General features: G+C 48.7%; 2 long non-coding RNA genes and 1 gene segment (V, D, J or C); 1 reads left to right on the top strand and 2 right to left on the bottom strand.

Moving 5' to 3' along the window:
- Positions 1 to 701: 701 nt before the first annotated feature.
- LOC115290697 lies at positions 702 to 1,621 on the top strand. The segment is given in 2 exon segments: positions 702 to 808; positions 1,195 to 1,621. Coding segments are annotated over 2 exon segments (476 nt in total).
- Positions 1,622 to 3,137: 1,516 nt separating this feature from the next.
- On the bottom strand, positions 3,138 to 5,229 carry LOC115290074. 2 transcript variants are annotated; one of them, XR_003907938.1, is made up of 3 exons: positions 4,939 to 5,229; positions 4,706 to 4,848; positions 3,138 to 3,282 (listed from the first exon to the last, which is right to left on the bottom strand). It is a non-coding gene; the product is annotated as an uncharacterized LOC115290074 (long non-coding RNA). The 2 variants fall into 2 exon arrangements; XR_003907939.1 differs by having other exon boundaries at positions 3,154 to 3,216.
- Positions 5,230 to 5,617: 388 nt separating this feature from the next.
- LOC115290075 lies at positions 5,618 to 6,210 on the bottom strand. Of its 2 annotated transcripts, none has more exons than XR_003907941.1 (2): positions 6,089 to 6,210; positions 5,618 to 5,934 (listed from the first exon to the last, which is right to left on the bottom strand). It is a non-coding gene; the product is annotated as an uncharacterized LOC115290075 (long non-coding RNA). The 2 variants fall into 2 exon arrangements; XR_003907940.1 differs by having other exon boundaries at positions 6,093 to 6,210.
- Between the last annotated feature and the right edge of the window lie 5,231 nt (positions 6,211 to 11,441).

Here is an 11,441-nt window from a genome sequence, read left to right as displayed (position 1 = left end):
TGAGGTCCTCACATCACTTTGCCGTTAGTTCCCAGCGCAGTGCTCCTGCTAACGTTCAGTTCTGCTGAGTAGGCGATGGTTATGTGAGGTGGCAACATCAGGGGAAGCCAGAGTCAATAGAAACTTGCTCTTATTTGTGAAGTTATAGGTGAGTCTAAATTATTTCCAAGTTCATTATGGCATCAAAATAAAAATAACTCAAAGTCAGAAAAGAGCATAAGTGCTTATGGGAGAATTCCACAAATCCCCATTCTTCTCCCTGCATGCTCTGGTTGTAATTCCAGTACCTGCAGGTGAGGAGCCAGGCTCCCAGTATCTACAGCACGGTCACTTGTTTCCTCAATCCTGAACTACATAGAAGGTGATCAAAAATCGCTAGTACTCATGTCTGAAATAAGAACTCCAAGTGACAGAGTTCAATGGTTGCTTAGAATTCCATTTCTCTCTGTGGCGCCTGGGTGGCTCAGGCATTTAAGTTGCCCAGGGGCCCCAGTGTGCGCCTTTCTTTACTCTCTAGGCAGCATAGACTTTATGTCTTAGTTTCCCTTCAAACACAGACACCTTATATTACTTTGCTCCCATGGAGCGCCCCTCCCCCACTGCCTCCTCCCAGGCTGCTGTGCCCACCAGGAGATTTGCATGTTGTTCCCTCAGGGAGGGCTAAGGTGCAGAGTCTCAGATAAGACCTTTGCAGCTGACATAAAAGATCAGCTCTGATCCTGTGTCAGTGACCAGGACTCATCACAGAAACTCCTCACAATGAGGTTCCCTGCTCAGCTGCTGGGGCTGCTGGTGCTCTGGATCCCAGGTGAGGGTGGAGGGGGTGAGAGAGGGGGACGGGGTGGGGGGGGAGAGCTCTGGGGACACCACTGCACTCCATGCCCATTTGACCACATCTTCCAGACCTCTGTCTACACTCTGGGAAGGCATATCTGATGTGTAGCTCTGTGACAGGAAGGACCAGTCCAGAGGGAACAAAGATCTATGTTATAGGAAAGCTGATGACATAGAGGAAAGGGGGGATGGTAGATGAGAGTGGACACCCCTATGTGTTTTCAAATCTTAGCACCTCCTTGAAATCGATATTTGGGAATATTACCAAAAAGTGATTTAATCTGACAAATTACTAAAGTAAAAATTTCAAAGTGACTTGCCATGCATGTATGTAATCTGGCATTTCTCTCCTTCCCTTAGGATCCAGTGGGGATGTCGTGATGACGCAGACCCCAACTTCCCTGGCCGTCACCCTGGGACAGCCGGCCTCCATTTCCTGCAGGGCCAGTCAGAGCCTCCTCTACAGTGATGGAAACACCTATTTAGATTGGTACCTACAGAAGCCAGGCCAGTCTCCACGGCTACTCATCTATGAGGTTTCCAACCGTTACTCCGGAGTCCCAGACAGGTTCAGTGGCAGCGGGTCAGGGACAGATTTCACCCTGAGAATCAGCAGGGTGGAGGCTGAGGACATTGGAGTTTACTACTGCATGCAAGGTACACATGCTCCTCCCACAGTGGTTCAGCCCCGAACACAAACCTCCATCCTGTCATGGCCCCACTGCCCACACGTGCTATTAGTCTGCGGAGCAGGCCCAGCAGATCTGACTCTCTGGAGGAAGACTAGAGAACTCAGGGGACCAGGTGGCAGCTGCGGGCTCTGGGGCCCCGAGGGCCTCGGCTGCAGCTCAGGCATCACACAGCGAGGCCCTGGAAATGGCAGGTCCTTGTGGGGGAAGCTGCAGGGGCTGGAGCGGGGTGAGACCCTGGGAGCAGGCAGTCGTGAGAAAAGGCACAGGGGACTGAACACCCATCCCAGGTCTCCCTGCCTGGCCTCCCCTTGTCAATTCAGTCAGTGTGACAGGCAGACAACTGGGGCAGATTTGTGGAACACAAGTGAAATGCATGCTGGCGTGTGGCCATTTTACATCTTAGGACTTCCTTGGACATTGTAGATCATATCAATTTAACCTAAATAAATATATCATTTCCTTCAATTTTGAAAAAAACCGTCCTTGGGAATTTCAAAAGATGACTTTAAATATTTATATCACTTTTGAAAAAATTGAAACTTAATAATGTTGGGACCTTTATTAAGATAGAAGATGTCTTTTATATGAAAATCTTCTCTAACTTGCTATAGATATTGTATATGGTTTTATTTACTTATCTTGATAGAAGGAGAAAAAGAAATAGAGAGAAACTGAATGGGGGAGGACAAAGAGAGAGAGAGAGAGAAAGAGAGAGAGAGAATCTCAAGCAGGCTCCGTACTGTCAGTGCAGAGCTGACAAAGGACTGGTTCCCATGAACCCTGATGTCATAACCAGAGCTGAAATCAAGAGCAGGACACGTAACTGACTGAGCCACACAGGTGCCCTTGGATATTGTATGAATTGATATTGAATCCAAAGCTGTACTGAAATATTTCTAGGGTTTTCTTTCGAATTTTTTAGATTTATGTACACAGTTTGTAGGCATTAGTAAAGATAGTGTAATGAAAGACACGTAACAAGTTTTTACATTACAAAGATGAAATGCAGAAGGAGATACCACTGCATCTGAATTCTTGTCTTTTTTTTTAATTCCTTTGTAACCTCAGATATTTGTGGTGACATTATGTTTGACTGAGTTCCCAGTCCCTGTCTGGAGCTCCTGGATAAGGAATCATCATTATCCACAAGGCCAATGAAAGTGTCAAGGGCACTGATGGGAAAATATATTTGAACTGGTTCCAACAGAAAAGGAGAAAACCTAAGTCCCTCATTTGCTAGGTTGCCCAGATACAGCTTGGGGTCCACGAATGGTGCAATGGCAATGAGTCGGACAGGGATTTCTGACGCACCATCAGCAGCCAGGAGGCTGAAGCTGCCGCCATCTTCCTTCCCTCCGCCCACAGGGATGCAGTCCCCAACACACACTCCACAGGATGCTCCTCCATGAGACTCCGCCCTCAGTTGCTTCCCCTGCTCTGGCCCCTGCCTGCCTGGGCTCCATCAGTGACTTGATTACTCTGTGGCTATTTAGTTGAAACAAAACACTAAAACCCTATGGCTAGAAACCAACTGTGTTGAGGTTTAGTCATGGACTGTACAGTGCATTGTAATCATTGCATTTATTAGAAATAAATAAATAACGCCTTACACATATTTTCAGTAGCATGAAGGTAGAAAAACATGTCTTGTCTTGAAAAAAGTCACGAGATGAGGTACATGTAACTCACCCTTGAAGGACGACAAACACATTGTATCCACTTGAAACCAAGTCAGGTTATGTATTCATCTTTTGTTCTATACTAGGTGAAAGGTTTATTGAGAGGAGGAATCATCTTGGGTTCCCTACAGACTCTGGCCTAGTGATGGGTGTCAGAGGGTCAACTTCATGAGTAACAGTGAAGAGTCTCTCAGCCCAGACTGAAAGGTCCCCACATTAAAAATCCTGAAAGTTGCTATATCACAGCTGAACCATTAGATGGCAGACAGACCCCACAGTAAACCTAAGAAACAGAGTCCGGATCCTAAACTGAGAGAGCAAGAGTGATATTGTCCAGCTATCACCCAGGAGCTCCAAAGACTGAATGTGTTGTCAGGTGTGATGGGGACCCCTGGGAGGAGTGGCCCCTGTGCCGGGTGGGGGAGAAAACCCTCTGTGTGGCTGTGCTCTCTGCCCACGTGGTCTTGCCCCCACCCCTCTGTGGGAGCTGTGTCTCAGAGCACTTCCCTCACTTCTCTGAGCAGGATCAGCTTCAGCAGGAACCTTGGGGACATGGGGCCCCCAGCTCTGCTCCTTTCCTTCCTGCTCTCCTGACTCTGGTGAGAAAGGAGGACTCAGGCTTCATCTTCATGTGTTTACATTAAACTTGGACATTGAAACTTGGACCAGTAATGCACCAAATTGGTTGATGAACTCTCTGCTTTGTATTAACACTTGGGGATGTTCATTTGGCTTTCCCTCTTAGATGCCCATGGAAACATGGTGTGGACATCTCCTGGGTCCCTTCCTATGTCCCAAGAGAAAGTGCCACATCCCCTGCAGAGCCAGCCAGCTAGCATATCAACACTGCTGTAGTCTGAACTCAGCAGGGACCAGGAAGACCTCCCAGGATTCCTCCTCACTCACGTGGCCCCCTGAGGATGGTGCCTGCCTGGTCAGGGGAAGCTGGTTTGGACACACTCTCTTAGTGTCAATGACCAAGATGCCTATAGGAGCACAGGTCCTGTCCTCTTGTCACCTCTTATGGCACAAAACACGCCCAGCTGTCACTCTTGCCCAGGGGCTGCTGAGAGGCTGGGACCTATGGGGTTACAGGAGAGGGGCCCACAGCTCTGACATAGAATCCCCCCTCCTCTCTTGGCACTGGCTCTATGCCTCCTCATCTGGGCACCTCCAGTGCATCTCCTCTTGGTCAGAGACCTGAATTGCAGCTTGGTGTCAGCTCCTGATCTGAGTTCCCTTCCCCCACTTCCCCTTACTGCCCCCATGGACCATCCATCCAGGCCTTCAGAGGGTGGCCTCCTTCCCTCACCCACCTGGGCCCTTGTTAATCTGTGGTTCTGACTCCAGCTTAGAATCCTTTGTTGGTAAATGCTGGTTCTGGAAACCAGAAACTAAAATATAAATACTCAGGACCTTGCACATGGGGACAGACCTGCCCACTGAGACCCAGGGCCTGGTGGCCGTGACTGGCAGTGAGAGCTGGCAGGGAGACCATACCTGGCAGGGAGTCACACAGGAGGCTGGGATCAGGCCATGGGGAGCTTTTGTCTGTGAGCTTGGCTACAAGGGAGGGACTCATCCATCGGCCTCTCAGAGTGCGCTGTGCCTTGTTGGGTCACCTTTCACAACTCCTCCTGGGCCTGAAAAACATCCACAACTTTGTGAACTCTTGGACACAGCAAAGGCGGGAAGGCCCAGGGGCACCTGATTCTACTTTGTGCCTCATTTACCTGACATTGCTCTTCTAGGAACCACCTTTCCTTGAGCCTTTGACGGAAGTAATACATGGTGGTGCCCGGATGGCATGCCTTTGCAGACTGTGGAGGGCGGCACCTCCTGACTCAATCTCCAGGGACCCAGTGGTGTTTCGGGACAGCTTCGTCTCCGTCACTCGTGGAAACATGTGGAGATAGGTCCCTCCATGGCCCGGTTCCCACAGAGACCTGACGAGCCTCCCCAACTGCTCATCCTTGAGGTTTCCACCCAGAAGTCGGAACTCATCCAGGCTCCGGGGAAGTGGCTCCGGGGAAGCGGCTCCGGCTCTGAGTCTCCCCACACCATCTGTGGAGTGGAGGCTGAGGACGTTGGGGTGGATGCCCAGAGCCACACGTCAGCTAGCCTCCCACAGTGACAGGTCCCCCTCAAAAATACCTCTGGGTCGTGGATTGAATGCAGGGCTGGCTCTTAAACACAGACACCTGCTGCCTTCGGGAAGGTCACGGCGTGAAAGGTGTGACGTGACTGTACTGGAGATTCCACACTCGCAGAGCCTCTGTCTCCTGACCTGATGAGGCGGGGGCAGGTTGGAGAGTTACTGCCTCAGCCTGAGGCCAGACCTACTTAGAGGAGAAGGTGGAAGTGGACAGAGCCAAACAGCGATCTGGGGCCTGGGATGATGCTTCAGATTCATTTAAAGATGACAGTTCTGTTATTTATTCTAGCAGAACAGAGCACCCCAAAAAGCAAAGGTTTACAATATATCAGTTTGTTACTTCCCATGATTCTGAGGGGGCTGGTGGTCTCTCTGCTGGTTTTTTGGGGCTCACTCGTGCAGCTGAGGGCAACTGGAAGGTCAGCTGGCCTGAAGACCCAAACTGTTCTCTCCCCATATCGACCAGGTGATGCTAGTTGTTGCCTGGGGAGCCGTGAGTCTCCTCTTACTCACACACAAGGGCAAGTGTGGCTAGACCTCCACCCTGACGTGCAGGCTCTAAGGAGTGAATTGACTGTGGAAAATCATAAATGAATAGCAATGCTACTTCAATTCTCACCATCTGCTGGCAATTGTGAACAATGTCAATGACAATACACTCCTCCCCTCAGGAAAAGTCCACTCCATTCCCAATAGCACACTCCCTGACATGCCACTGGATGACTTACTCACATGCCGAGTTGTTGGTGCTGGTTGTTGGCCAGGTCCTAAGGCCACATGGACTCTCAGGGGCCATGAGGCTAGATCAGCTTTCTTGCATCGAAGGTGGAAGGTGAGGGCTGCAAGGCTCTAGAAGCTGGAGCTCCAGAACTGATCCACGACTCCGTTCACCACTATCTGTTTGATACAGCACATTACAAAATGCACTTCGTTCTAGAAATCAAGAAATAGTCTCTACACTCCTTGGGGATTCAACTCTACCCTCAATGGGAAGAACACATAACAATGATCTTCTGACATACCATTCCGTCTTCAATTACAATTTACAAACAACAGAGAGAAGAATGGCTGCGATGTGTATTTAATGCTTATTATGTGCATTAACTGAACTAAGTCTTGATATAAGATGTTTTATTTGCATCTTCTAGTTGAAGACTATGAGGCAGAGAGAGGTTATGAAATGTGTCCAAGGTCATTCAGACAGAAACCAGGATTCTAATTAAAAAATCTGATTCATAGAAGAGGGATGGGTCTTGTGACCGCCCAGAGGAATTCTGCACAGCTGGCTGATTGGTAAAATCCTCTGAGAGGCCCTAGCATCTGGTGGTAGACAGTCACATAATAAATAATCTGAAGCTCCAGATTTATCCCAAATCTGACCACCTCTCACCACCTCCACTGCCTGACCTGTGGAAGCCTCCATCACCTTTCACCTGGGCCGGGGCTGCAACCTCCACAATCACGGCCAGCTTCTCCCCTGGTGCTCTCTTCTCAAGTCAGCAATGTCCCTCATGTCACCTGCTGACACAAGTTTGTTGCCAGGTAGCATGACGCTGAATGATTTTTTGAGCTACAGATAGAAGTGCTGATAGTAGCATGGTAGACAAGGACGGCAAGCAGCAGCCAGACGTAGAGTCTACTGTAGGGACAACAAACGGCTGTCCCCTTCTTGATAGAGGGGGTGCCCAAAATATAGCTACTTCCACATGGGTAGCTGGCTCCCCTGGGCACTGAAGCCCTATCAGGGTTCAGGGATAGGATCGATTTTTTTCCTTTGAAACGTGTTCTCTGAAACCCCATCTGTGCTGCCCTGTTCAGGCATGGGCATCTGGCAGAAATGCAACTGGGTTGTGCTATTGAGATTAGCCAGGCCACAACTGTGCCCAGACTGTCCCCTCCTCTGCTGATTTGCATATTACTGAGGCACCGCCCACTCCCCTGAACACTGATTCATAGGCTGGTCACACCTTGTGCAGGACTCAGACCAAGTCAGGATACAGCATGGACTTGAATGCCCCAGGCTCAGCTCCTGGGCCTCCTGCAGCTCTCGCTCCCAGGTAAGGAAGGGGAACACTGGGAATGTACTCAACCCGTATGCTCAGTACTGCCTGGCCTTCCAGAGACATACTCTTATCACATGATTCAGAATGAGGATATGTGTTCCTCTGTGTCCAATCTAAGGCGCCAGCTGTGACATCCAGATGACCCAGTCTCCACCCTCACTGTCTGCATCTCCAGGAGACAGAGTCACCATCACTTGCCAGGCAAGTCAGAACGTGAACACGTGGTTAGTCTTGTATCAACAGAAACCACGGAAAGCTCCTAAGCTTCTGATCTGTGGTGCATCCATGTTGCACACCAGAGTCCCCGCTCGGTTCAGCGGCAGTGGGTCTGGGACAGATTTCACCCTCACCTTCAGCTGCCTGGAGCCTGACGCTGCTGCACCTTACCACTGTCAGCAGTAGACTAGCGGGTGTCCACGGTGATGTAACAGGAGACAAAAACCTCTGTAAGACCTTCAGTGATTATTTCGTCATACCAGGTACTTTTTATAAGCAGCTGTTGTGGTGGTTGCTCAGCTTAGCGTGTCTCTTCAGCTTGGAAAATTCTTAGGTTCTGAAAAGACGTCCATGACAAGATTTGAACTCTGAATCCTGGATGTTTCTCACACTTTACTTCACACCCAAGTTCAAAACCAATTTCACCTCTAACGGCATTGGATCAGATGCATATGACTGGATGCCTCCTGTGGTCCAGGCTGGCGTGAGAAGACACCACATCTACAACAAACAGAAACTGGAAGGGAGAGTATCATCTATCATAATTCACAGCTGGAAAGTTTGTATGGAGAGAAAATTCAAAATAATTAATAAGAAACCACCAGAAGTAATTGGAGAAATAGGACATCCTTGTATCAAGGTTAACATGCAAAAGTCAGTTTGATTCCTATGTAACTGAAAGTTTTTGTGTCGTGAACATACCAATTCTGTTTTCCCCTTCTGCCCATTCCATGTAGATGCTGGAAATTCACACATCACAAATCTTCAGCTCAAGCTTGAGTGCACCCCCTCCCCCTCTCTGAACATTAGAAACGCTCAATGTTCTGTCCCACGGAAGTGAGCCTGGACCTGCTTGTGCACATCCTGCCCTCTCCAGGGGTGCCTTGTAAGGATCATAAACAACCTCTAATTTCTCTTGGTAGGTGGAGTACATCAACATCAAATAACGCCTATTCATTGGAAAAGGGTCCTTCCCACCTCTATGGAAAACCCTAAAACATAGTTAGTGAAGGAGGTAAGGAAAGAAGGAAAGCTGATAGAGTCGAGCCCCACTTTTTTGTCTTCAGTGAGAATCTGACATCAAGGAAAGGCAGAGAGACCTCAGAGCTGAGCACCGTGTTCAGCAACCTCACACCGTCATAGATAAAACTCAGTGTCAGGGCACCTGGAAGGTCCATTATGTTCCATGTCTGACGTCTGATCTTGGCTCAGGTCATGAACTCACAATCTATGAGTCGAGCCCCACATCTGGTTCTTCGTTGACGGTGCCGAGACTGCTTAGGATTCTGTCTCCCTTCTATTTACCCTTCACCCACTTGTACACTTACTCTATATCTCCCTCTCTCTCCAAACAAATAGAAAAAGAAGTAACAAATTTTAAGTTAATCTTCAAGGACTAAAAAGAAGGAGAGGCTATGACAAATTCCCAGGAGTTCAGTCAGAATGCAGGTAGCAAACATGCTAGAAGTACAGTGCGACCCTTGATTGGAGGAGGGTGACACCCAGGTGTCTCAGGCTGCCAGAATCAAATGTAATTTCCCTCTGAATGATAAAAAGTAATCCAGAGCCTAAAATAGCCACTACCCTGTTTCACAGCAAATAGGTCTATAAATCGACAAATGTATTAAATATACAAAACAAAGTATGGGTTTCAGTAAACAATTCTAAGCCAACAAAATTAAAGAGAAAGAAAACAAACCCCTCAACTTTTAGATGTTACGTGCTGGGATCAGATATGCATAATACATGGACAAGATTGAGAGCTATAACAGAGAGCCCTAGACGATTATAAGGACCCCTCAAGGGGACACAGATCAAGGTTCTCCCTCCTGCACACAGGACAAAGTGCAAATCCTGGTCCTCCCCAGGCCAGTGGTCATGGCTTTGGAGACTTAAAAGATCAAACTCACATTTTTAATGTTATTTGTTTATTGAGAGAGAGAAAGCACAAGATGGGGAGGGGCTGAGAGCTAGGTTGAGAGACAATCCCCAATAGGCTCTGCCACTCCAGCACAGAGCCCAATGCAGGGCTTGAACTCATGAACCATGAGATCATGACCTGAGCCGAAACCAAGAGTCAGACACTTAACCAACTGAGACACTCAGGCACCCCAGTACTCACATTAAAAAAATGTTTCCTTATTTACTGAGAGAGAGACAGAAAGGGAAGTTCCTAAGAGGGGGCAGGAGAGAGAAAGGGAGGGAGGGAGGAAATCCCAAATAGGCTTCACACTGCCAGTGCAGTTCCTAACGCAAGAATAGAGCTCATGAAATCGTGAGCACTGTAACCTGAGCAGAAACCAAAAGTTGGACTCTAACAGACTGAGTCACCCAGGGGCTCCTGGTACATCATTTCTTAAATTCAGAATGATTTCTTCATATTTGGGATTCCATGGTGAGTTTTTCTTTTTCTTGATTCCCATGGGCAGCTGTGCTGAATCAGGCTCCATCAATCTTGTCTGTGGCCATGGGAGGGGGTGTCTCCATCACTTACAGGGCCAGTCTGAGTCTCATCCACGGCACTGGACACACCTTCCTTCCCGGGTTCCAGTAGGAGTGTTGTACTCAGATTTTAATATCGCCCCCCAAAACCCGAGACCACCAGGGAGGCCGAATCACACATGCAAAAGCAAAGGGTTTTATTATGAATTTAGGCCCGGCCGACCTAAACTCAGGCTCACAGACTTCAACAACACACTGGATCCACGTGGAGTGAGCCCCAAACAAAGGCAGGGTAGGGCTTTTATGAGTTTGGGAAGGGGGAGTTACAGGAAATTGTGACATAGGTATAGTGATATACACAGCAGGTTTAACCATTCACATTGCCTAGAGTATTTGTTACTTTTGGTGGGACCCAGTCACAACATTTAGAGTGTTGACCAATCAGAGTGGGCCCAGGACCCTCACGTATGGCGTGACTAGTCTTAGCCTCCATCTTTAGACCTGCCCTTAGAAATGTTAAAGATGTTAGCTGGCCTTTCTTGATTGGGTGTTACAAGGGTGGTCCCTTCTGCCTTGGGCAATGTGTGCCCTTCTATTGTTTCAGGGAGTCAGTTTCAGACCTGCATCCTTACAGGAGTCACACCAATCTCCATAACTGCTGACATGTAGGGTGTCTACAGGGCTGCGAGAGCCCAGCCCAGGTCAGGTGTAGTGGGTCAAGAACGAATGTCACAGGCACCATCAGCAGCATGGGGCGTGGAGACATCACCCACACATCTGCACACAGAGCACGCACCAGTACCCTGCGCAGGGTGAGGGCCCTAAACACGACCCTCTGGATTGGAGTCAGCCGTTTGCTTCACTGAGCAGCTGCTTCTGTTAGAGAAGAACCAAGCTGGGGGAGTAGGCCAGCATGGGGGGCCCTTGGAGGAGGTCAGGAAGATCCTCGGGGTAGGGTCCCAACCCCGAAGTCTGTTTCATTGGGGAGTCTGCATCCAGGACAGCGTGGCTGAGGTGGCTCTCAGATGACTCCATGGGACTCTTCCCCTGAATCTCAGCAGTGCGGACCCTGAAGGAATGGCCCCCATTCTCCATGGCATGGAGCATACTGATCCCCTGAAGTAGCGGAAAAATCAGTGAGGTCCACACATGCCTTTGACGCTAGTTCCCAGCGCAGTGCTCGTGCTAATGTTCAGTTCCGATAAGTAGGCGATGGTTATGTGAGGTGACAACATCAGGGGAAGCCAGTGTAAGAGTCAACAGGAACTCACTTTTATTTGTGAAGTTTTAGGTGAGTCTAAATAATTTCCAAGTACATTATGGCATTGAAATAAAAACTACTCAGTCAGAAAAGAGCATA

This window comes from Suricata suricatta, chromosome 4, assembly GCF_006229205.1.
Source record: "Suricata suricatta isolate VVHF042 chromosome 4, meerkat_22Aug2017_6uvM2_HiC, whole genome shotgun sequence".
Taxonomy (NCBI): Eukaryota; Metazoa; Chordata; class Mammalia; order Carnivora; family Herpestidae; genus Suricata; species Suricata suricatta.
This window is presented reverse-complemented; position numbering and strand designations above follow the sequence as displayed.